The sequence below is a fragment of the Ambystoma mexicanum genome, chromosome 5q (genome assembly GCF_040938575.1).
Source record: "Ambystoma mexicanum isolate Mex_15411 chromosome 5q, UKY_AmexF1_1, whole genome shotgun sequence".
In the NCBI taxonomy this organism is placed as follows: Eukaryota; Metazoa; Chordata; class Amphibia; order Caudata; family Ambystomatidae; genus Ambystoma; species Ambystoma mexicanum.
This window is the reverse complement of record NC_090933.1, coordinates 990001504-990028618: the sequence shown is the minus strand read 5'-3', so window position 1 is coordinate 990028618 and position 27115 is coordinate 990001504. Positions and strand designations below refer to the sequence as shown.

The 27115-nt window shown below is 47.8% G+C and overlaps 1 protein-coding gene across 3 annotated transcripts in view; it reads left to right on the top strand.

Annotated features, from left to right (window-relative positions):
• NUDCD1 (NudC domain containing 1) overlaps positions 1-27115 on the top strand; it is a 1249938-nt gene that overhangs the window by 941817 nt on the left and 281006 nt on the right. For all 3 annotated transcript variants that reach the window (XM_069621511.1, XM_069621512.1, XM_069621510.1), the window contains one exon: positions 20167-20311. In XM_069621511.1, coding sequence (XP_069477612.1) covers positions 20167-20311 — 145 coding nt within the window. The remainder of the gene's footprint in view (positions 1-20166; positions 20312-27115) is intronic.

Below are 27115 nucleotides of genomic sequence, written 5' to 3'. Positions count from 1 at the left end.
TCTTAGAAAAACGACTGACCCTGAGTGAGTTGGAGGTAGAGGAGCGAAGAGCTTGAGAGGGGAGGTATTTCCGAAGGGATAGCTGAAGGTATTTTGGACCCAGGCCCCAGAAAGCCTTGTGGACAATGCAGAGGGTTTTGAGTTTAATCCTTGCATCCACTGGGAGCCAGTGAAGAGATTTCAGAGCTGGAGAGATACCATGCCAGGGCTTGAGGCCAAGGACAAGTCTCGCAGTCCTGTTCTGGATTAGTTGTAGAGGGCGGAGAGTAGAGGCAGGTAGATTTAGAAAGAGGCTGTTAAAATAGTCCAAGATAGAGAGAACCAGAGCTTGAGATACCATGAGCTTCTGGGGGAAGGAGAGGAATGGCAGAGTACCTCTGAGGAGGTGCAGTCGGAAATTTGACTTTTTAGAGACCTCAAGAGATGTGGGCGGAGAAGGAAAGGGTGGAGTCAAAGATGACCCTGAGGTTCTTAGCCTCACAGGTGGGGGTAGGAGGAGGGCCAAGGGAGGCCGGCCAGAGAGTGAGGGGAAAGGATGGTGAAGGTGTGCCGATGAGGAGGATCTCCGTCTTGCTGGCATTCAGACAAAGATCATTGGCGGCACACCAATCTTGAATGGCAGTAGGCAATCAGAGATGAGAGAGGGAGAGGAGGTGGCAGAGGGCAGCCTGAAAATGAGTTGAGTGTCGTCAGCGTAGAGAGGTAGATAGATAAAAGGAAGGACCAAAGTTGGACCTGAGAGGAAAGAGGTCAGCCAGGCCAGAGCCTGATCAGTGATATATTACCCAGGTTTTCACGGAGACGGTTGAGCAGGATGGTATGGTTGACCGTGTCGAAAGCAGAAGAGAGATCGAGGAGGATGAGGACAGAGGGAATGTTAGAGTCATGGTTGGTGAGCAGATCTTCACAGATGTTTAGGAGAGCAGTTTCCGTGCTTCTGGCAGCTCTGAAGCCAGACTGGTGGTCATGGAGACAGCCAACAGAATTGGAATGAAGGTTAAGCTGAGAGATGGCCAACTTTTCCAGGAGTTTGCCAAGACAGGGAGTAATGGAAATTGTGCGATAGTTAGCTGCACAAGAAGGATCAGCTGTGGGTTTCTTGAGAAGAGGATGCACAAAGGAATACTTCAGAGGGGAAGGATCCAGAGGCAAAGGAGTGGTTGCAAAAATCAGTAATGGCCGGAGCGAGGATGTCAATGTCGTCCTTGATGGTCTTAGAGGAACAGGGATGAACCTGTTTTGAAGAGGCTTTCATAGATCGGACTTGTCTAGCAACCTCGTCAGGGGTGAAAAGAGGAAAGGACAAGAAGGATGGTGGGAAGGTGGCTAAAGGAGGGTCAGTAAGCACAGATGGAGAGGGAAGAGGAGGAGTGTGGGTGGAGAGGGTGGACAGGATGTCCTGGGTTTTTTAAATGAAGTGAGAGGTAAGGGCATTGCAAAGAGCCTGGGAGTCAACAGGAGGGGTAGAGACTGCAGCAGGGTTGGCCAGCTCCTTGCAGATTTTAAAGAGTTTGGCCGAGTTATTAGATGCCGCAGAGACACGAGCTTGAATGTGGGCTCTCTTCTTGGTGAGGACAGAGAGTCGGTATTGCCTTTGTAGCAGGCGACAGGCCAGTTTGTCAGAGGATGAACAGGAAGTCCTCCATTTCCTCTCAGCTGCCCTACACTTGCGTTTAAGTGTAGCTAGGTCAGAGTCATACCAGGAATTGCACTTGTCTTTGGACTTCAAACGGATCCTCATGACAGGGGCAAGAACATCAAGCGTAGCAGAAATTGTAGAGTAGAGCAGAGACCGGGCTGTATCAGGATGAGAGACAGCCAAAGGTGGAGGGGGGGAGAGAAAGTGGCGGCAAAAGCCTCAACGGACACACGCTTCATGTCCGAGAAGGTAGGTGGCAGTGTTGAGGTAGGCTTGGCTTGGGGGGAAGAGAGGGAGAGATGAGATGAGAGGAGGGAGTGATCGCTCCAGGAGAGAGGAGTGGTCAGAGGGATGGAGAGGGGGAGGTCAGAGGAGATCAAGACATTGAGTGTGTGCCCTGCAGAGTGAGTCGGGCCAGAGGGGAGGATGGACAGGGAGAGGGAGTCGCAGAGGTCACGGAAGAGTACAGAGGAGGAGCAAGGAGAGTCTAAATGTATATTTAGGTCTCCGAGGAGGTGGAGTTGAGTGGTAGAGGCCAGGAGGGAGGGGGAGAGGTCTGCCCACTCAGAGAGAAATGAGGTGATTTGACCAGGAGGCCAGTAGATGGTAACCACAGTAAGAGAATGGGTAGGCGGGAGAGAAAGCCTACAGACAAGGCATTCAAAATAGAAGTAGGTCTGAGTGGGAATGATAGAGGCAGTAATCCACTAAGGAAAGATCAGGGCTACCCTCCACTGGACCGGGAGGATCTGGGTGCTGAGAGGATCTTGTAGCCTTCAGGGAGGAGAGTGTCAAAGCTCGTAACTTCTATCACTTCTAAAATTTGAAAAAGGCATTTGACTTATTTGGTTGGGTCTCTCATTAAAGTGCCTTGCAACAGAGGAATTAGAAGTATTATTATGTATGTGTTGGACCTGTGTCCATTCCACCTTATCCTCACGTTTCGTAGCCATTGTGTCCTATAATATGACACTACAACATCTGATTGAATACAGTGTTTGAGGTATAGGATGTGGCAAACAGACTAAGCGGTATATGCTCTCCCATTTTAAAAATTGAAGAGAACACTGTGCTTAGAAGTGGTGTTGCAATTTTCACAATGGAGGCAGGGTTACGTGTCTGCCCTAGTTGTTCTGTTGACCTAACCTATATGCTGGTTGGCATCAACAAAAGAAATCCCTCAAATTGCTGCTTTGAGGGGATTGGGTCCTCCAACGTATTCCATATCTATGACAGGTAATCACCACAGCTGTGCTGATTACCTGTCATAGATATGGAATACGTCGTCGGACCATCCCATCGAAAGAACGTTACCAGGTAAGAGAGTAACTTGTTCTTCTTTTGTAAAAGTGAAGAAGGATGGTGCAGAAAAAGGATCTTGATTTGTCATCGCATTTAAAAATAGATCAATGTTTCTTACTGATCTGTTCATCTTATGACTGTGTAATACTTGGATATAAATACCTAAGTAGGTGGAGGACGCATGATGTATTAGCTCCTTTATTATGTGCATCTGTAAATTCATGCTCTTAGTAACATCTATCTGAAAAATACTTTAATATTTTTTCAAGTTCTGTAGAGCTTTGTTCTTAGTCACTCACTGTGCGTTTCACTCAAAGTAACTGGCTGAATGGTAAACTACGAAATGTGTTTGGTGGATGGTAACCTAACCTGTGTGAAATGTTGTTTCTATTGGTAGACTTGCAAACGATGTTTGTAGTTACATGTCCTTCTGCTGGTACTCAATGTCCAATAAATGTACCCTCGGATTCACAAAACAGGCAGTACATTTGAATCCAGTCATCGATAACATTGGGAATTCAGCAATTTAGCCATTGTTTCATGTGAAACATTCCATCTAGCAAATAAATCGTCCATTTATCGACCTCAATAAATGAGAGATTTGTGCGAAACTGGATGATGTATAATACAGTAAGCCTCAAACTTATACATGTAAATATTGCCTTAGACTGTTGCCATTGGTTCCCATTAAATTGCCAGATGTTTGTAAAAAGTACTGTTCTGTAGAAATTCTGAGAAATAAATTCCAAGAGACATTCCACTGCTTCCAAACCAGAATCATGTGGCATGGAAGTATACTTATTTTAAAATCTACTTTGAAGAGGTTGTCTTTGCTGTTAAAATTAAGATGTAGTATTTGTAAGAAATGTGCAGATTCTTAGATATATCTGGATGTTTTCAGAATTGGTGGTTGAAGAAAATGGTAATTGTAAAATGCTGTCTGTGGCAGCTACTATCAGTCTTCCTCGTGGCACACTTAGATGTTAGTGTATTTTGGGAATAAGGTAAAATGTAGGTATTCTCGCATGTTGATCAATAGTTTTATCGTTGATCCAACTTTGTGTTAGAGTGTAATCTAAAATTCGATTTAGATTATATTGTATCTCAACTTTTGGATTCATTATCAAGTGTTGCATAAGTGTCTTTATCACTTAGTTGCCTGTTCACTTTTGTATTAACTTTGTATTATCTTTAAAAGTGAAATATACGATAGATTGTGCCCACGTTTTCTCTAGTTAATTAGTTCCTTGCTATTGCTCCCCCTTGTTTCTCTGTTTTTTGGCTGTCTGGCGAGCAGTTTTCTTCCGCAGCGTGGTGTGAGACAAAGCAGTAATGCACATCTTGTGGGATGTATTAACCCATGCATCCGAGCCATACCTCAAAACTGTGCAGTACTGACATGGAAAACATCATGATGGCCAGAGCTTCCCAGAAAATGCACAGGGAAATGCATGAAGAATAGGCTGCCACTCATTTTTGCCGATGTTATGGGCACAGAAGGAAACTGCCTAAAACCACCATTGGACTACCCGCACAGTAGTCTGAAACCATTGGGAATGGAAATGCTGATTGCCAAATGCAACCTAGAATGGTGCGGAATTCATTTCTTAAATCTCAAAAATGGGTGCAGTACCAGTACTCACCACTATCCAAAAGCCGGCATTTTAAAACCACACCAGATTTTACTTTTTTGTGTAAAACTGAATGAACCCAAAGCAGGCTAAAGAAAGACTTACTGAGAGGTGGATCCAATGTAAAGTTATATTCTGAAGTGACTTGAAGGTTTATAACAAGACTGGCTGCGCTATGGAGTCAGCAGTTTAAGTTGCACTGGATTTAAAGACACTAAAATCGAAAATGTTTAGATTAAATGAGTGACCTATGTTTGGTGTCACATGCCTTTGTAACTGTTTAAATGTCATAGTTTTAAACTTAGAATCAGCCTTCTAGCTGCATATGTGAAAATGTTTAGTTTTATTTGAATGCAGAAACTGGGGAACAGAAATGACAGCTTAAAGAGATTCCAATTTGCCTGGCAACTACCCCCATCAGGAGTGAAACTTGAGTCACAGCTGTGTTCCCAGGCCTAGCTGCCCTTTTGCTGCTCACACTAAGGATATGCCATCTATCTGATAATTGAATTACCTGTGCTCTGCAGGAGAGTGAACAATGCAACTCCCTTCACCCAGGCAGAGGGTTTATTGAGAGGATCATAAATGGCTTCCTCTTGAACAATGAGCCTCTCCTGACTCAGGCAAAGGTTTTATTACAGCAGTCGTAAAATGTAGCTTCCTCTTGGCAGAAGCTGGGAGGAGCACTGCCTGTGAGAGCAAGCTGGCTTGGCAGAACTGGATAAACCAGTGTTTCTACCTTGTGCTGAGAGGAAACCACACCCCTTTGGAGCCAGAACATAACTCTAAAAAGATGAATAACTCATAGAGCAGACATGTGAAAATTTTATAAATGATACCATAATTCTTGTGATTTTTCTGCCCACAGTTTAAGAGGTTTTTAGAACCGGTGGTATGTTCAGGGGGGTTTTAGCGGAAAAGTGGATATTACTCTAAATGTATGCATGTTAAAAATCTGAAACTACATCAGTTAATGTCCATACTCCCTGCACACATGTATGTAAAGTTGGGTCAATGTCAGAAATTGAAAAATCAGTTAAAAAGTCAATTATGTGCCATTTCTGAATGCAAGCTCTTAGAAACAGCAGATTTGGACAGAGACATGGCTAAATTCAGCCACACCATGTATATGTAATTTCAAGCAACTGTGTAACTGTGAAATATGTCTTTTATTATCAAATATAGAATATGTGCAATCTGACAGAGGAGTGTCCTATCTGCAAGCCATAAAATGACATCCCTCTAACTCACAGTTCATTCCCCAATCAAATGATAAATGGAAGTTTGACCAATTAGAAGCTGAGAGAGAGGTAGGGTCAGTGATGCTAGAACACACCCACATTCTAAACACATAAAAGCAGACAGACAGGACAGATAGGGACCTTCAATCCCATCTGCCGCTGGAAGCTCTGCCGGAAAAATCCATACTTACCTCCATCAAACCTCCAGAGAGCCAAACTAGAGACTTCAATCTATCCAGAACTAGAGACCCAGACCAGAGATCCAGAAAGAGAGAGACCCAGATCACTGTGAAGTGCAGAGACCAGAGGCAAGTCTAAAACCCTGACCAGATCCGTGATGAGGCCCATTTCACTCAAGAATATAGTGTGAGTACCTAGAAAACTGTGCAGAACCAATCTCCTAGTTAAAATAATATAATTCAATCTATTTAATCTAAGTAGAACTGCCTCCTAACTGTCACCTGTCATTTGTAAAGCTGTCACTTGTCATTTCCTAGTTGCAAGCTGCACTTGTCTTTTTGAACTTTAAAATTTCAAATCTGAAAAACGACCTTCACAAAATCGCTCATATCTCCGCAACCGTTTGTGCTAGAGACTTGCAAAAACTTTCATCTGAAAGGTTAGAATCGTGGCTTTCCTACGAACCTAGAACCGCATTCCTACCCCTTATAGTTTTACCGCAATCGCGGAACACGCATCCGCGAATTTTACCGCGATTTGCAAATTTCTTCACATGTAAAAACTGCTGCTGTTTGCCTTCCATTTGCCAGAAATTCGTTTAACCTGCTAACTATCCCTGCATCATTGCTAGTGTGAGCCTGGACTAATATTAACTAGATACCACTCACCCTGAACCTCTGAAAGGGAATTAAAAGCATTTCCAGCATATTTCTCATCCATTGCTAGCACATATCAAAGCAATTTGGGCCTGTGTTTTCAAACTTCTGTAGTCTAAGCTTGCTGGGGTGAACTGAATTACATTGAATTGCATTTCTGAGAATTGTGTGCCTTCCTTCCACTTCCTTGCATTGCATAAAAGGGGGGAGGGGATTGCCAGAGAAAAGTGATTACATTGTTTTGTTGAAATCATATTGAGTATTTTCTGTACTGCATTTCATTCCACATTGCATCCATTTGAAACCATAAAAGTATTGTTGCTACCTTATCTATTTCATGTCAACTCCTTAGTGATTATAAGAAGTGTGCTAGTGCCAGATTCTCCGTTGTTGATCTTTATCATATCAGATTAAGTGTGCTATTCAATTATTAATTTATTATAAAGTGTGATATATATATATATTTTAAATTATCAAATAAACCTTTTAAACTTGCAAAACAGAACTACTTCTTGGCTCAGTGGGGTCAGGGGGATTCCAAGAGAGGGGTGTTATATAGGGGTAGTCATCCAGAACGCATGAACTGGACATAGATATATCAATAAGGGTTTTCATTCGGTATTCTAGACTAGGCGTTAACTTAGCTGTAGTGCTGAACTGAATCCTCTTACAAATTGGGGGCTCGAGCCGAGACGTTGGGTTAGATTTACCACTTGTGCAGCTTAATACAGTGTGCTAACTGACGGGATACATACATCCGGTCGGATCACCACGCTGCATTACGCTGTGAAGCATTCCTCAAAAGGGACACTCCAAGAAAAGTTCTGTTCTGCAAAAATAAAATACAAACTTCTGTAAGTCAGGACAGAGACCAATCTCTAGAATGACGACCTTAGTAGACATGAAAATAGCCAGAGAGCACCTCTTGCATAAGCTATTTGTGAGAGGTGAATGGACCGAACAGGGCCAGGATGTGTGGTTGCAGGCCATCACACAGCAGGTCACTGAAACAGGGTCAGTTATATATAGAGATCAGGGTCCCTTACATGTGGCCCTGAGTGAACTATATATGGCTCCTAAAGCCAAAGAGGAACACAATAAGATTGCCAGGATAGCAGCATACCTGTACCTATATATGGGAGACATGCAGGATAGATGTGCTGAAAGCCAAAATCTGGCAAATAGGCAACAGATGGCATTACAGAAGGCCCAATCTGATCTGGACTCTTCTGAGCAGAGGCTGCAGAGGAGCCAGGAGTCAGAAGATGATAGTAGGCAGCACATCATTAAAATAAAGAAGGATATGGATGTGCTGCAACAGGAAAAGGTAGAACAGAATACCAGATTTCTGGCCTTGCAGAAGGAATACCAAGAAGGTTTGGACTCCCTACTGCAAAACCAGAAAAAGCTGGAGCAACAACTGGACTTCGACAGGGTATGTGCTGAGCAGGTAGTCACCCTGCAAGGCCACCTAGATAGAGAGAAGGCAGAGAGCAACAAACTAATTCTGAAAGACCTGGATACCCAGGCAGAGTTTGATCAGGAGCGCCAGAATGCTGGTGCCTTCCAAAGGCAAAGGGACGACCTGGCAGCACAGATGCAGGCTCTCAGTCAGGAAAGGGATACCTTAGGCCAGGAAGTCTGCCATTTAAAAAGAAAAATGGAAGAAAATCACCTGACCCACCAGGGACTGGGTGACCTCCAAAAAGAACACCAGAACTTGCTAGAGCACACCAGGAGGGTGGAGGATGCTCTAGCAAGAAAGGAGCAGGCCAATAGGGACACAGCTCAGGAGGTAACCCTCCTGCAGCAAAGACTGGCCCAGTTCTCCAGGACCAACCAGGAAGCACAGAGGGAAAATGAGGCCCTCTGTCAACACAATGATAGGCTCCAACAACAGGTAGCGATGCAGGAGAGACTGATAGAGTCGAGTAAGGCCTTAACAGAGGAACTGAAAGCACAAATACAGGCTCTTGCATTGCAACAGGGAGCAGGGGCGGATAGAGATGAGGTCCGCTGGGAAAGAGAGACTCCTGACCATAACCGCAGGAGCCCTAACACCAGGGGCCTTCATCTCCCCCAGTCCCTGGACTCTACCACCCCCATGTCCCCTGGCGCACATGAGCACAGGGCCGCAGGGATGGCAGATTACTATCCAGCTAAGAGTATGGGGCTCATAGGCCAGTACCACTCAGGAATGGAGGGGTGGGCATCCGGGTATGGGCACCCAAGTACAGTACAGTTCAATGGGGAACCCCAGGAGAGTAGACCCATTAAGGGCATCCTGAAAACCTCTGCCCAGTTAGGTCAGTGGAGGGGGTACCCATCAAATCCTGGCAGCAAGGAGGAATCTGAAGACTCCTCTGAACTGCGCAGGACACAGGAGACCAGGTCCCCACATTCTGCCAGCCATTCCCAGGCTCGCAGAATCCGGGAAAACCTGGAAGAACAGACGGGAACCTCTGGGAGCAGTGCCTCTGAGTCCGAGGAAGAATGGACAAGGGTTACCCGAACCAAAAAGGCCAATAAGGCAAAAAGGGCCTTGCTTAAGGACCCCTTAAAGCAGATTAAGGCGATCAGGAGCGTCATCACGCCTTACCATAAGAACGCTAAGTATTCTGTTTGGGAGCACTTAGAGTTGTTTGAACAAATGATGGAGACTTTCCATTTGAAGGACAGCCAAAGCTGTATTCAATATGTAAAGTGGACCTTCTCCCCGGAATACTCCAGTTTCTTTGCGGGGCTGGCGGACCAAAATCATTTAAGATGGTCCACCTATAAGGCGGCCATCTTGAAACATTTTTCTGTTCACAGAAATCCTCAAGAGGCTCGCAATGCAGCCTACAATTTGCAATGTGGGGAGGATCAGGCCCCACAAGAATTTGTGCAGGAGTTAAAGCGTGCTTTTGCACAGACCACAAGAAGGGTGCGCACGGATAGCAGGGAATTTATTAATACGTTTTTCCATGCCTTGCCCAAATATATCATGACCCAGCTCGTGAGGGATTTTCACGAGAAAAGATCTTTAGACTGGGTCATTGAACAGGCTACCCGGATCTATGAGGTGCAGAAACCGGTAGATAGCAAAAGTAATGCCCAGAAAAACCCCAAAGCCAACACCACCCCTGCTGCTGCCAAGGTGGCAGAGGTAAAGGTCACCCCCATTTTAGATTTGGAGATGGGGGGGCCTAAAAACCTACCTGCACCTAATAATGCTAGGCCCAGAAGGTCCTCGGGCCAGTCACAGACAGGGAGCCAAGGAGGCAGCCCCACAAATGGGGTCCCTCGCTCTCCTGATTATGTAAGTCCCCGTTACAAGGGAAATCGACCCATCCTGGGTTATGTGTGGACTCCTCCAGCCCAAGGGGGGGGATCCAGCCAAGCACCTAACCCAGGGAACTTCCCTCCAAACTTCCCACAGGAGGGCAGAAATTTACCAAACCCTGGGCAGAACTTTTTCCCCAGATATCCACCCGACTTTCAGCCCCAAAACCATCCATCCTTCTTTCCCCAATTCCCTGAGCCCAGACCACTGAATCCGGGAGAGGGGAGGCCAAGGGTGGAGGGGTACCCAAATCTTCCCAACCCGGGGCATTACCAGAGGAGGGACAGCTACCCTTCCCGGGATCAGCCCAGGGGAGAAAACAGGGCCCCGTATCAGCCTGAGCGGGTTTCCCAGTTAGAGCGCCAGGTTCAAAACATGGCGCGGGACCTGGGTCACATACTGAGGGCTCAGCAGAACCCTCAGATGGGCGTGCCGGCGCAGAACGCACCCAACTCTGGACCTGGTGCTCCAGAACAATGACGGGGGCAGCACCCCGATAACACACCGGTTCCCAGGGAGGAGGCACAAAGGGAAGGGGGGTGTAAAGCCTTGGAGGAAGCTTCCTTCCTCACTTGTAAACAGCCCCTGGAAACCCAGGAACCGGAAACAAAATCTCTTGCCCCTGAAAGTCTGCCTCCTAAGGAGCAGAGGGGGGGTAGGAGAAACAAAAGACCCAAACAGACTCAGTTTGAGGAGGAGGTACAGATCTTCCAATTTGAGGGAGAGGGATCCTCAGAGGATCCTGGGAAAAGGATCTTCTCCTTCAGAGAGGGGGGAACTCCTCCCAAAGAAAAATGGGTCCCTAGGGATGCAAATCCAGACTGGGGAGATGTGGAGACTGAGCTACCGCCGCCCACCATCTCATCCCAGAACCAACAGCAAGAAAATCCCCTGGTTCAAACCCATCCTGGGGACTGCCTCCAAAAAGGGGGGGGGGGGGAGGCCCAGAACCGGAACCAGGGGAACCCACAATGGCTCTGATCTCCAGTTGCCAACTTTTTCTTTCAGATTCCCAAGACTCTCCACAGAATTCTGCCCAAATCTCTTCGCTAGCGATGTCCAAAACCAGAAAATTAGCCCACCAGTTGTCCAAAAATGTACATTATCTGTGCCCCCTTGAGGAGAAGGAGGGAAGATACTATGCCCCGGTACAAGTACAGGGGCAGGGTACAATCTCGGCACTGGTGGACACTGGATCTCAAGCTACCCTTCTGTCCAGAAGGGCCTTTGACGAACTGAATGCAGGAAGGGGAGAGAATTACCAAATTCCTCTCACCTCTCTTCCTGGACAACTACAGAACTTTGACGGGACCGAAATTCCCGTCGAGGGGACGGCAGATTTGGACATTAAAATTGGGCGACATAAGTTGAAACACCCGGTCATAGTTGTGACCCCAGAGGGCACCCCTTGTTTACTAGGGAATGACCTCCTGAGAAGGTTGTCACCCCTAATAGATTGCGTAAACAAGGTCCTCTGGACCCAGACTAGCCGACCGATAAAATTAAAACAGAGTGTCAACCATGTTAGTTTAAACGGCACCTGCCACATGGTTGAACAAAAATCTGACCAAGTAGAATTTCACTTCCAGAACAACCAAATTCCAGACGTGACAGTAATAGCAGTAGGACAACAGACTGGTGATGGGGGTTCCTCTCTATTTCTGAAAATCAACCTTCCTTCCAGTTTAAAGTGGTATTCCACGCTGGAAGGAAACACTCTGAAATTCTATACCAATCCACAATCTGAAACTCCCACTCCTATAGTCCAGAAAGATGTGAAATGAGCTCAAAGCCTGGCTGATATTCAGCAAATTGGAGAACAGTTGTTCATCCCTGTTCAGTTAAATGATGGGAAGGACTCTGTTCTCGCTCGAGTGTGCGTGAACAATGGTAAGAGCTTCATCAGCGAAGCCATGTTTCGCCAACTCCCAAAAGATCCAGCCATTCCCACCTTCAAACTGATAGACAAATGGGAAATGGACCTGGAAGCACCTAATTCCAAACATCTCCTGCCAAGCAGGTGTATGCTCAAAATCTCCATTGGCAACAAGAGCATAGTCCACAATTGTTGGGTCGTGCGAGACGTCCCTGCCGCCTTTTACTTAGGCAGTGACATTCTCAATCGCTTTGCCATTAGTTTGGACCTAATAAACTTCAAAGCTTGGTCCCGATTAGCGGATAATCCCATGGGCTTTGATGATCCAGAAAAAGCATTTAGGTCAGCTCAATTGCTACCTTATGCAGTTGAAATTCAGGTTAAAGAGGAAGTCACCATCCCAGAAAGGACCCGACAATTCTCCCTGGAAGTGAAAGTTAAAAGGGGACAAGAGTTGAAAAACCCTGATGCTTACATACATCTAAATGCTTCTCTCCAACAGCAAGGGTTGGGGGTAAACCCAACACCATTAGTCAACATAGAACATGACACCATTCCAATAGAGGTGGATAACAGCGACTTAAAGAGTATTACTCTAGCCGCAGGCACCATTATTGGAATGGCGGTTGATGACCGACATTTCTCCATTGATCTTGTAAATGAACTGTTAGGACCAATCCCCAAGGACTGTGTTGACAGTGACAGTGAGGACAATACAACACCAGACAGGATTTTCACCCGGCATGGGGGGAACTTCCTGGTGTACACTTCCTGCCCCTATGGTAAGGAAGATGTGACGTGTGACTTCAGGAGGGATGAGGTGATTTTCCAGGTACATGAGGGCTGCCTTTCCCACCTGAAGCCTCCGGTCCAAATCAGCACTCTGACCAGGGACTTCTCCACCCAGCTGGAGGAGGCCGCGGAAATAGCCAAACCAGAAGTCTTTCCAGGCTTCAGGCAGATGGTGGAAGAGAGAGTCAACCTAGCTGATGCCTGTGTGACTCTGGAACAAAAGCAAAAGTTGAAACAAGTTTTCTTGGATTTCCAAGATCTCTTTGCGGTAGACTCATATGACTGTGGTCGCACCAACATCCACACAACCACAATCCCCACGGACCCTGGCATGACTCCTGTGTTTGTGAAGCAATATCGCTTGCCTCTCGCATCAATGGAGTCCCTTACCGAAATAATTAAGAACCTTGAGTCCCGGGGAATAATCCGTCCCGTCCACAGCACCTTCAATAATCCGGTGCTGGGAATATTGAAGCCAAACGGCCAGTGGAGACTCTGCGCCGACCTTAGGGAGCTCAACAAACGGGTCCATACTTCCCGATGGCCTCTGCCCTACATTGACCAAGGGCTGGCCCAGATTCAGGGGTCACAGGTATTCACTGCAATAGACCTGACCAATGGATACTGGACCGTGTCTGTCAGCAGGGAGGACCAATACAAACTGGCTTTTACCTTTGGGGGCCAGCAGTACACCTGGACCCGGACTCCCTTCGGATACCTCAACTCCGGCAATGAATTCAACATTTTTCTACACAAGGCCATGCCTGACTTGGGTGCAAGGGGTAACCTGGCTTATGTAGATGATGTCCTCATCAAAAGTTCATCTGTGGAGGAACACATAGCGGAGATCCGTTATGTTCTGACACAGTTGAGGGCCGCCGGAGCAAAACTTTCCTTTCAGAAAGCACAGTGGTGTAAAACCCGTGTTAACTTCTTGGGGCATGAGATTACTCCTCAGGGTCTTTGTCCCCAGGAAAAGAAAGTGGAAGCACTTCAGAAACTGAAAGACCCCACAACTCTGCAGGAACTAAGGAGCCTCCTTGGACTGACTAATTACAGCAGAAAGTTCATTGAGGGCTACGCAGAGATCACCAGACCCCTGATTCATCTCCTGAAGGGGGGGGGTCAAGTGGGAATGGGGTCCAGAACAAGCCGAGGCAGTAAAACAACTCAAAAGAAGCCTCTCACAAGCGCCTTGCCTAGCTTACCCGGTCAGAAACAAGGAGTTCTTCCTGGAGACAGGGTTCTCTAATACGTGCTTGACGGCAGTATTATATCAAAAGCATGACAAGGTCAATAAAGTAATCTCCTATGCGAGCAAAACTTTATCCTCTGTGGAGGAAAAATTCAACGATTGTGAGAAGGCACTCCTGGCAACGGTGTGGGCATTGAAGAATTACCGCCCGTTTATCCAGGGGGAACACATCATAGTGGAGACTCCACACCAGCCTCTGCAATACCTCCAAAGTGACAGAATCCGGGCCGGAAATGTGAGTAATTCCCGAATTACTTCCTGGATTCTGTCAATGCAAGGCTTTCCTGTGGAGGTCCGATATGGCCAAAACAAGAAGAGTCCCCTCGCGCAAGGTCTGGCTGACTTGCATGATTGTGCCAGAGAAAACTGTCTCGAGGACGAAAGTCTAAAAATAAAGGACAACATGGAGGCATACCTTAATTCCCCACACAAAGTCTTTGAAGAAGACAAGTGTGAGGGAATGCCCACTGTCTATGTGGATGGATGCTCTTACCATGTTGACAACGACGGGGAGAAAGAACTGGTGGCTGGCGTAGGGAATGCATGGGTGAATGAGTTCCCAGAACCCTCCGCTGGATACAAAATTGGTCCCCGAAGTAGTCAGGTGGCAGAATTGATGGCTGTGCATCAGGCCATCCTCACTGCTGTCCAGCATCAACTCCACGAACTGGTCATAATCACAGATTCGGATTATGTACGGAACGGGTTCGTGGAGCACCTGGTTAATTGGAAAACCAGAGGCATGTTATGTGCGAACAACAAACCCTTGAAACATGGGAAGTTGATCCAAAACATTGATGATCTGGTCACCTCGAATGAGATGACCATCTATTGGAAAAAGATCAAGGGTCATTCCAAAGTAGAGGGACCAGACAAAACTGGAAATGACTTAGCTGATCAGCTGGCCAAAACCGGAGCCATCCAAGGGGATCTAATTGAGATTGAGTCCCTGTTGGGGGAAATCCAGGTCACTGCCATCACTAGGTCCCAGACAAATGCTCACAACGACCTTTCAATTGCACAATGGAGTAAGGAGACCCCTGATGCTGATTTGATTACCGCTCAGAAGGGGGATCCAATTATTGGTAAATTTTACCAGCACCTTGAGGACCCTGAGAACTTTCCCCTGACGGATACCGATTACATTGGGAAAGAGGACCTAAGAGTGTTGATGAAATGTCCAAAAATGTTCCGGATCCAAGACGGTTTGCTGGTAAGGAAATCCAAAGCTGGCCACGATCAGTGGGTGGTTCCTACCTCATTCCGAAGCCTGATGTTAAGTCACGCCCATGATGCGGCCACCGCCGGTCATAGGGGGTTTCACACAACACTGGAAATCTTAAGAGAGGTTGCATACTGGCCACACATGGGCCAGGACCTCAACCAATATTTGAAGGGTTGTCTTGTGTGTGCACAATTTCAGCCGACATCCCGCACACACCGGGCACCTTTACAAAAGCGGGGGATGACACTGCCATGGTCAGATTTACAAATCGACTTTGTAGGCCCTGTGATTCGCTCGGCTAGGGGGAATAAGTACATGTTGACTGTGACATGCTTGTTTACCAAGTGGGTGGAATGTCTCCCAGCCCCAAACTGCAAGGCAGAAACTGCAGCTGCCTTGATGATTAACCACATCTTTTCCCGTTTTGGTCTACCTCAAAGGATTGAGTCAGACAGAGGTAGCCACTTCACCAGTGAAGTAATGACAAAAATGTGGGAGTTACTGGGGGTCAAAAGGAAGTTGCATATTGCTTATCGGCCAGCTTCTTCTGGGGCAGTAGAGAGATATAACCGGACAATTGTGAGCATATTAAAGAAGTTTGTGGCAGATTCTGGGCCAAGTTGGGATATCCGATTACCTCTGGTCCTAATGGCTATCAGATCTACCCCTTCATCTGCAACCAAAATTTCACCATTTGAGTTGATGACTGGGCGCAAGATGGTGCTTCCTCAGCATTTGCTCTATAGGACCCAAGAGCAGACACTGATAAATGCCTCCACTACTCATGAGTATGTAGAGAATTTAAGGAAACACCTCCAACATGCTTTTGCTTATGCTCAGCGGAATCTAGAAAGATCAGCTGATAGCATGAAGACCCACTATGACCTGAAAACTTCCAGGAAGGAATATCAGGTGGGGGACCGGGTCTATCTATACAACTTCCAAAGGAACCAGGCCAAGCAGCGCAAATTTTTGCCTACATGGAAGGGACCCTTTGAGATCATCGACAAGATCTCCCCTGTGGCCTACAAAATCCACATCCCCAAAGGTCCTTTGGCAGAGGGAGAAGACAAGTGGGTCCACATAAACCAGTTGAAATGTTGCCATCCCAGGCACACTCTGCAACAACTGGAGGAATCCTCTGGAATCCTAGCGGGTACTGTCTCAGATTAATTCAGTTCCAACCATAAAACATACCACATCTAGTCTCTAAAATATTGTGATTTGCATGAAACTGTCTCTTAGTTATACTGTTTTTTATCAAAATAAGAATGTAATGTTTCGTCATGATGAAATGCATATGCTGTCCCACCATCTCAACAGTGGTGGAAAAAGTCTATGAGTAGGTATTGCCGCTCTTCCTTTGTCGTCCTAGGAGAAAGAAAACCTGAAGACGGGCCAAGGAGGATGATACAGAGACCGGGAACGAAGATCCAATGGGCCCAGTGGACCGCCCAATATTCCCATCAGGACCGGCGAGGAGAACCGATCGATCCGACCGGATGGAGGAAAAGATGCTGAACTGTGCCATCTATTGGAAGAAGATGAGGAAACATCCCAGATCTTGCGAGTCCCATCAGTGAAACCGAATGGCCATCGCAAGAGGGGGGCTTGTGGGATGTATTAACCCATGCATCCGAGCCATACCTCAAAACTGTGCAGTACTGACATGGAAAACATCATGATGGCCAGAGCTTCCCAGAAAATGCACAGGGAAATGCATGAAGAATAGGCTGCCACTCATTTTTGCCGATGTTATGGGCACAGAAGGAAACTGCCTAAAACCACCATTGGACTACCCGCACAGTAGTCTGAAACCATTGGGAATGGAAATGCTGATTGCCAAATGCAACCTAGAATGGTGGGGAATTCATTTCTTAAATCTCAAAAATGGGTGCAGTACCAGTACTCACCACTATCCAAAAGCCGGCATTTTTAAACCACACCAGATTTTACTTTTTTGTGTAAAACTGAATGAACCCAAAGCAGGCTAAAGAAAGACTTACTGAGAGGTGGATCCAATGTAAAGTTATATTCTGAAGTGACTTGAAGGTTTATAACAAGACTGGCTGCGCTATGGAGTCAGCAGTTTAAGTTGCACTGGATTTAAAGACACTAAAATCGAAAATGTTTAGATTAAATGAGTGACCTATGTTTGGTGTCACATGCCTTTGTAACTGTTTAAATGTCATAGTTCTAAACTTAGAATCAGCCTTCTAGCTGCATATGTGAAAATGTTTAGTTTTCTTTGAATGCAGAAACTGGGGAACAGAAATTACAGCTTAAAGAGATTCCAATTTGCCTGGCAACTACCCCCATCAGGAGTGAAACTTGAGTCACAGCTGTGTTCCCAGGCCTAGCTGCCCTTTTGCTGCTTACACTAAGGATATGCCATCTATCTGATAATTGAATTACCTGTGCTCTGCAGGAGAGTGAACAATGCAACTCCCTTCACCCAGGCAGAGGGTTTATTGAGAGGATCATAAATGGCTTCCTCTTGAACAATGGGCCTCTCCTGACTCAGGCAAAGGTTTTATTACAGCAGTCGTAAAATGTAGCTTCCTCTTGGCAGAAGCTGGGAGGAGCACTGCCTGTGAGAGCAAGCTGGCTTGGCAGAACTGGATAAACCAGTATTTCTACCTTGTGCTGAGAGGAAACCACACCCCTTTGGAGCCAGAACATAACTCTAAAAAGATGAATAACTCATAGAGCAGACATGTGAAAATTTTATAAATGATACCATAATTCTTGTGATTTTTCTGCCCACAGTTTAAGAGGTTTTTAGAACCGGTGGTATGTTCAGGGGGGTTTTAGCGGAAAAGTGGATATTACTCTAAATGTATGCATGTTAAAAATCTGAAACTACATCAGTTAATGTCCATACTCCCTGCACACATGTATGTAAAGTTGGGTCAATGTCAGAAATTGAAAAATCAGTTAAAAAGTCAATTATGTGCCATTTCTGAATGCAAGCTCTTAGAAACAGCAGATTTGGACAGAGACATGGCTAAATTCAGCCACACCATGTATATGTAATTTCAAGCAACTGTGTAACTGTGAAATATGTCTTTTATTATCAAATATAGAATATGTGCAATCTGACAGAGGAGTGTCCTATCTGTAAGCCATAAAATGACATCCCTCTGACTCACAGTTCATTCCCCAATCAAATGATAAATGGACGTTTGACCAATTAGAAGCTGAGAGAGAGGTAGGGTCAGTGATGCTAGAACACACCCACATTCTAAACACATAAAAGCAGACAGACAGGACAGATAGGGACCTTCAATCCCATCTGCCGCTGGAAGCTCTGCCGGAAAAATCCATACTTACCTCCATCAAACCTCCAGAGAGCCAAACTAGAGACTTCAATCTATCCAGAACTAGAGACCCAGACCAGAGATCCAGAAAGAGAGAGACCCAGATCACTGTGAAGTGCAGAGACCAGAGCCGAGTCTAAAACCCTGACCAGATCCGTGATGAGGCCCATTTCACTCAAGAATATAGTGTGAGTACCTAGAAAACTGTGCAGAACCAATCTCCTAGTTAAAATAATATAATTCAATCTATTTAATCTAAGTAGAACTGCCTCCTAACTGTCACCTGTCATTTGTAAAGCTGTCACTTGTCATTTCCTAGTTGCAAGCTGCACTTGTCTTTTTGAACTTTAAAATTTCAAATCTGAAAAACGACCTTCACAAAATCGCTCATATCTCCGCAACCGTTTGTGCTAGAGACTTGCAATAACTTTCATCTGAAAGGTTAGAATCGTGGCTTCCCTACGTACCTAGAACCGCATTCCTACCCCTTATAGTTTTACCGCAATCGCGGAACACGCATCTGCGAATTTTACCGCGATTTGCAAATTTCTTCACATGTAAAAACTGCTGCTGCTTGCCTTCCATTTGCCAGAAATTTGTTTAACCTGCTAACTATCCCTGCATCATTGCTAGTGTGAGCCTGGACTAATATTAACTAGATACCACTCACCCTGAACCTCTGAAAGGGAATTAAAAGCATTTCCAGCATATTTCTCATCCATTGCTAGCACATATCAAAGCAATTTGGGCCTGTGTTTTCAAACTTCTGTAGTCTAAGCTTGCTGGGGTGAACTGAATTACATTGAATTGCATTTCTGAGAATTGTGTGCCTTCCTTCCACTTCCTTGCATTGCATAAAAGGGGGGAGGGGATTGCCAGAGAAAAGTGATTACATTGTTTTGTTGAAATCATATTGAGTATTTTCTGTACTGCATTTCATTCCACATTGCATCCATTTGAAACCATAAAAGTATTGTTGCTACCTTATCCATTTCATGTCAACTCCTTAGTGATTATAAGAAGTGTGCTAGTGCCAGATTCTCCGTTGTTGATCTTTATCATATCAGATTAAGTGTGCTATTCAATTATTAATTTATTATAAAGTGTGATATATATATATTTTAAATTAGCAAATAAACCTTTTAAACTTGCAAAACAGAACTACTTCTTGGCTCAGTGGGGTCAGGGGGATTCCAAGAGAGGGGTGTTATATAGGGGTAGTCATCCAGAACGCATGAACTGGACATAAAGATATATCAATAAGGGTTTTCATTCGGTATTCTAGACTAGGCGTTAACTTAGCTGTAGTGCTGAATTGAATCCTCTTACAATCTATAACTTGGCACAAGGGGGATAGGAATTGGGACCCTCAACTGCCACCGTCCTCATCCGGGGTAGAACTGGCACTGGATTACTCCCTGGTGGGCCTCCTGGCTATGACAGGTTTCCATCCCCTCTTGACAACGCCCGGTCACTGGCCTTGACACAGCAGTACTGGTGTACAGTATTTGTACTGAACATGGTATGACATAACTCATTCCGTGCTCAGGCCCTGGGTTTTAATTCATGTTGCATTAATAATCCTAACTTTATCCCTTTTGACAATGGTTATTTTTTTTCATATGTTATGCAAACTTTCTTCTTTTGCACCAATCTTTTAACATGTTATGAATTGTTCATTGCTGTATTACTTTCAGTTTACCATTTTCCTCTTTATCCCATAGCCTAGAAGTGACCTTGATGAAAAAAGATGAAGGTTTGATGTGGCCAGAATTTATTGTTGGAGACAAACAAGGAAAATATGTCATGAACCCTGACCAATCTGCTGCGATAGCTGACGGTCTAATGCATCTCACATCTGAAGACTTGGTAGGCCAATAAATAAGCAACTGTTGGCAATCTAAATAATGTATTCACATTGTAGCCCTAGTAAAGGCATTTGTTGAATGTGGTTAACACATAAAAATGGTACCAATGAGCACAACAGAAATTGCTGAAAGAAGAGGAACCTGCTTCCAATAGCTAGAACTTTGCACAATTGTCCATGAAGTAGAACATATATAAGGCCACTGAAGGAAAATGTGTTTTCTCTGAAATTAAGATTAAGGTTAAATAAAAATTACAAGGAAATAAAATGTGTTATTTCCACGATACTTTCTCCGCTTGCAATAATACGGGTGTTTGCTTGAAATACCGACTTGCATGATGGATTTGGCTAATATTTTCCAAACAAATTCCGTCCAGTAGTTGTTAAGATATTTGTTGGCGAGGGCGTGCCCCTTGCCCTAAAATTATAACTATATCTTCCATGTTGGATTCCAGCAGTGACTTTTCAGGGATGGAAAAGCTGCTGTTTCGTTTGTACGATGAGAGATTACCAAGGTTATTACGGATATTACCAGGGTTAGCCGAAAACAAAAAGTGGGGAAAATGCCATTTGAAGGAGAAACGAGGATTAAATGGCATCAGGCTAGAGGTGGGAAAGATGACATCATGTAAAATTGGGGAGGTGAGAGGACGGGGCAGAAGGGGAGTGGTCTGGGGACTAAGTGCAGAGCTCGAACGTTATAGAATAACTGGGGTTTCTCCAGCATGGGGTCTGGCACAGATTCACATGCTCATGAATATTCCCAGTCGTCATGCCGAGAATCCTTGGTAAAAAAAAGAAAGCAGTCTTGCTTTAGAAGCTTGAAAACTGCCTTTCTCCCATTATCCGATCACTGGAGACTGGGTCATACTGCACCCATCAAGTGCCGACTGACTCCCTAAATCCCGCCCCCGGCAGCCATTTTCAGATTTGTATTGCACATTTCGGTGCAGGGAGTCCTCCTGGGTTGCTCTTCGAGCAATCTTTTCTAATTGATGTATTTTTCTATGGAACAATTGTCCTATTTTTGTCCAAAACCTTCTCGTTTGCTGACAGCTGGTGAAGGTCGACCACTAAATCATTGGTTCTCCAGCATGGGGTCTGGCATGGATTCACATGCTCATGAATATTCCCCGTCGTCAGGCTGGGAATCCTCGGTAAAGAAAAAATCAGTATTGGTTTCGTTTCTGATCTGTCTTTCTTAGTAGTAACCAAACACTGGTCTCTGGGTCATACTGCCCCCAGCCAATGACTGCCCTCTCCCTAAGCCCCTCCTCCAGCAGCCATCCTCAGATTTTTACTGCACGTTCAAGTGTTGGGAGTCCTCGTGCTATAGCTCTCGAGCTTTTAGTGCGTTTTCACGCTTTTTTTCAAAGAGATTTTCTCATTTTTCAGTTAAATCGAGCCTCAAGCTCCACCGTTCTACTTCCGATCAACGGGGACCCGTTTGGGAATTTTCTATGCCCCTCAAGGGTGAAGTTTTCATCGAGTTATGCTTCTTGGAGGATTCCAGAAGATCAGAGGCCTACCATGGACATGGCCCAGGACAAGGGAAGCTCGACGCCCGGATCCAAGCTATTCAGAAACTGCCCTGGATGCGGGTTACAGAATGTCTTCAAGGAGGACGAGCATTCGAGATGTCTCTACTGCCTTCATGAGGACAAGACGCACGTGGAGAAGGACTGTGCGTTCTGCAAGAACCTATCGGAACGGATCATGAGGGATCATCGTTCCCGCCTTGCCAGCTTGTTAGAGAAAACCCCAGCAGGTGAGAAGAAGAAAAGGTCTGAGCGGTCTTCTAAGTCCTGTGAGGGCGCCCCGGCCACGGGGGCCCAATAGAAGGTTAAGCACTGCGAGTCCACGGGCACCGGGAGCACTGAACGGTAGTGCTCTTCGGCTGCCAGGCAGGGCGCGCCTTTCCCGGCACCATCAACCACGAGCCAACGCTCTGGTTCGGGGAAGAGGAAATCTGAGAACCTGGGTAAGCTTCTGGAGAAGCCCCGGTCGATCTCGAAGGATTCGGCCGAGGGGGAGCGAGGCTGTGACCCTCCCCCCAAGATGAAGGCCCCAAGCACGCCAAAGGTGGCGAAGGCCTTGATTCACCCGGCTAAGGCCTCTATCGAGGGAGTCGCGGCGGCCCTGGCAAAGCCTGGGGAGGCTACACCAGTGGAGGCGATCTCGGGGCCAAGAGTTTCCCTACCACCACGGAGGGAATCCTCTTTCCAGCCCATCGACAAGACCCCCGTGAAGACCCCAGTGGAAAAAGAGGGGCGGGCCGGTGGCCATCACAGACACGGATTCAGCCTCTGAGGAGGAGCTGGTGGAAACCGTGAAGAACCTCAACGAGAGGTTCGAGAAGGTACGATCCCATGGGAGGGATCCCGAAGAGGTGGTCGAAGAAAGCGACAGTGGTGCCGACAAGGCCCCAGTGGAGGAGCAGCCATCCCTCCCGTCGCAGCCATTGCCGAGCCTCAGGACAACTCGGCAGCCATTCTGATGGCAATTCAAACCTTATGCACGGAGATAAGGACGAGATTACCACGAACCCTGGCAGACGATCAAGAACCGGGCCCGTCGGGAAGCCCTCCGAACAAGCGGAGGAGAGTTCACCCCTCCCCGCCCTTCATGCCCACACGACCCGTGGAGCCCTCATCCCCCTCACTGGACCCCAGGGATGACACGGCAACGGATACAACGATGGGGACGGATGACGACGGTGGTGACGACAGGACGGACCTTCCATCACCACTCCCTCGGGCTTCCCCGCCCGACGAAATTGGCTCCTTTCACGCCATGATCGCCAGGGCATCCAAGCTCTTCCAGCTCTGCCCCGAGTAACAGAAGGAGGGTTTCCTCTATCAACGGCGAGAGGCTAAGAGAAAGACGGTCCTCGCGGTACCGTTACTCGACGATATCTGGGACGAAGGACTTGCGATCCTGAAGAACCCGTCCACGACGCCTGCCAAGAGGGACAGGTACAAGAAGTAGTACCGGGTCCCCGACACTGCCCCTTTGTGCCTCAGGGCTCAACCTACGCCAGATTCGGTCGTCTCAGCGGCGGCCAAGAAGAAGGCGGCGGGGGCGACAGCCTCAACCTCTACTTCCCCTCCTGGCGGTTAGGGTAAGAAATTAAGGCGGCCAACGCCTTAGCAATTGTGGCCCGTTATGACAGGGAGCTATGGTACAAGATAGCCCCCCTACTGTACTTCCTACCAGAGGACAAGAGGGCGGAGGCCCTGGAGATTCTGCAGGAAGGTGAGGTGGCGTCGGACCACACCATAACGATGGCAACGGACATTGCCGACACCGGGTTTCGCCAGTTAGGCAACAGTGTTTGCTTTCGATGACGAGGCTGGCTCAAGGCGACAGACTTCCGTCAGGACGTGCAGACCAGGGTTTTGAACATGCCGTTCGACTGCAACAACCTGTTGGGGAAACAGTGGATGAGTTGCTGCAGGCCATCAAGGCCGACACAGAGACGGCCTGAGACCTGGGAGTCATTCAGCCACGACGCCCCTTTCGGAGCGCCAGAGGCAGACAGGGGTCCTACAAGGGATCAGGCGGTGGCTCCTCTACGTACCACCAGGCGACCCACTCCTCGTCCCAGGAGGCTTACAGAGGTCGCGGCAAGCAAGGAGGATCTTGGCATCGTCGCCAAGGAGGCCAAGACGGGAAGGCCGCCTCCAAGCAAGATTGAACCGGCCGTAGTGTCGGGCCCCCACCGAAGCACCCCGGTGGCAGGCCGGCTGGCGAAGTTCTTCAGTGTGTGGGAGTCCATCTCCACCGACCGTTGGATGCTGGATGCCCTGGCCCACGGGCACACTCTCGAATTCCAAAAGAAGTGTCCCCGCATTCCTCCCGTGGCTGGGAAGGAAAATCACGTCCCTCAACTGCTGTTGGTGGTAAAGGCGATGCTCAAGAAAGGTGCCATCGATCTCATCCCCAAGAGGCTCCGGGGCTCCGGAGTATACTCAAGATACTTCCTCGTCAGAAAGAAGACAGGCGGTTGGCGCCCCATCCTGGACCTACGTCGGTTGAACAAATACATCAAGGCACAGAAGTTCAGGATGGTCACTCTCCAGCACGTGCTGGGACAGCTGGAGGAGGGCGACTTCCTATAGTCGTTGGACTTGGAGGATGCTTACTTCCACATCCCCATCCTAAAACAACACCGAAAGTTCCTCAGATTCGTAGTCCAGAGCTCTTCCTTTCAGATTGAAGTCAGCACCCAGGGCGTTCACCAAGGGCCTAGCACCAGTGGCGGCGCGGCTTTGCCTGCAGGGTATCCACGTCTACCCCTACCTGGACGACTGGCTTATCTGTGCAAGGACAAGAGAACTCGCCGTCGAGCACACAGCGAAGACCATCCGCTTACTCACGGAGCTGGGTTTCTCCAACTACCCGAAATCCCTTTTGGTTCCATCGCAGGTGGCACTGTTTCTGGGAGCGAAGCTCGATACAGTGGAACGATTGGCCTCTCCGTGGAAGGAAAGGACGAAGGACATCTTAGGCAAGGTGCAGCGCCTGCTGGCCACGGACGTGGCCAGGGTGAGATCCATCAAGTCCCTCCTCGGAATGATGTCCTCATGCATCTATCTAGTGCGCCTGTGCAGGCTACGGATGCGTCCTCTACAGGTGTTCCTCAACGCCCGCTGGGTGCAAGCGGCGGGCAGCTTCGAAGACAAGATCCCGCTCAACGAGGTTTTCCGTCGGGCGATTCAGTGGTGGGGCACCCATGCACACCTCACGGCGGGCACGGACTTCCAGACCCCGGCACATCAGGAGACGGTGACGACGGACACCTCCCTGGAGGGATGGGGTGCGCACATCGGAGATCTCCAAGCAAGAGGCCTTTGGCTCCCAGAGGAGAGGTCCCTCCACATCAAAATCTTTGTTCTGGGCACTCAAGTCATTCCTCCCGTCCCTCAAGGGCAAGGTCGTGAGGATCTTCACCGACAACACCACCACGATGTTCTACATCCGGCAGCAGGGAGGCACCAGATCCCCAGCCCTATCCAAGGAGGCCCAGTATCTGTGGCACTGGGCCGTCGCCCAGCGGATGTTTCTGGTTCCCTTCCATCTGGCAGGAATAAAAAACACCATCGCCGACTCACTCAGCAGGGAGCTGCTCTTGTGCCACGAGTGGGAACTACGCCAGGATCAAGTGGATCGGCTCTTCCAACGATGGGGCAAACCCCAGATCGACCTGTTTGCGACGGTGACAAACTACAAGTGCCAGAGGTTTGCCAGCAGGTTTCCCCAGCCGTGGAGCATGGGCGATGCTTTCTCGTTCCCCTGGGACGGCCTGTTCCTGTATGCGTTTCCTCCGTTGCCGCTGCTGCTTCGTCTCATCAGCCAGCTCAAGAGGTCCCAGTGCAGGATGATCCTCGTCGCACCGGCGTAGTCGCAACAGATCTGGTTTCTGGACCTCTCAGCGTCCCCACCAGTCAAGCTGCCGACGGACGCAGGTCTTCTCTCCAGAGAGGGAGGTGCCATTCTTCATCATGACCCGGAGTCGCTGAACTTGCAGGCCTGGCTCCTGCAGCACTAGAGTTTGGAGGGTACGATATCCCGGCTGACTGCAGAGAGGTTCTTGCAAAGGCCAGGGCGTCCTCAACTCTCAAGTGCTACGGACATAAGTGGAAGAGGTTCTCTGTCTGGTGTCATGCACAGAAGATCAACCCTCTACGGATTTCGGCACCTCAAGTGCTACCATACCTACTGTCGCTGGCCAAAGCTGGACTAGCTTACGCTTCCATCAAGATACATCTGGCAGCGATCTCCCGATACACCAGAACTGCAGGACGGCCGTCCTTGTGGTCTCATCGACTGGTGAAGGAATTTGTGAAGGGACTGTTCCGATCGTTCCCGCCGGTGAAGGCTCCAGCCCCGGTGTGGGAGCTCAACGTAGTGCTGACCAGGCTCATGGGGCCGCCATTCGAGCCTTTGCATTCGGTTCCGTTGAAGTTCCTGTTGTGGAAGACCGCGTTCCTTGTGGCCATCACCTCTGCACGACGCGTGGGAGAGATTCAGGCCCTATCCTGCAAGCCTCCATACTTGACTCTTCACGATACGAGGGTGGTCCTGAGGACGCACCCTTCTTTCATGCCAAAGGTGCCGTCGGTCTTCCATCTTAACGAGCCCTTGGTGTTGCCAGTTTTCTTTCCGTCGCCTTCGTTGCCGGTCGAGAGGACTTTGCACTCGCTGGATGTAGCTAGAGCGCTTAAGTTCTACGTGGACCAAACAAAGAGTTTTCGGAAGACATCACAGCTGTTTGTGAACTTTGGACCTGTGAACCAAGGAAGGCTCTCTCGAAGGCTTCCATTTCCAGATGGCTCTCCGGCTGCATCATGCACTGTCATCCGTTGGCCAACCGACCGTTACCCGGCCGTCCGAGAGCCCATTCGACTAGAGCGATCACTGCTACTACGGCGTTCTTGTCTGGTGTGCCCCTGCTGGACATCTGCAGGGCTGCTACGTGGAGGTCGACGCACACCTTCACGAGATTCTACTGCGTCGACCGGGATTCCAGGGAGGAGTCCAGAGTCAGCCAAGCAGTGCTGCGCAACCTGTTCGCCGGAAGGTGGGCCTGGTAAGGAGGTAAGAGCTGCTTAATGTTGAGTTCATGTAATGCTTAATGTTGAACCTTTTGCCACCTCCCGTGGTTGTGCATGTGTGTACTGCTATGTATTCTTATATTCATGAGCATGTGAATCCATGCCAGACCCCATGCTGGAGAAGGAACAAGTTACTTACCTGTAACTGTTGTTCTCCAGCATGGGTCTGGCATGGATTCACATGCGAAC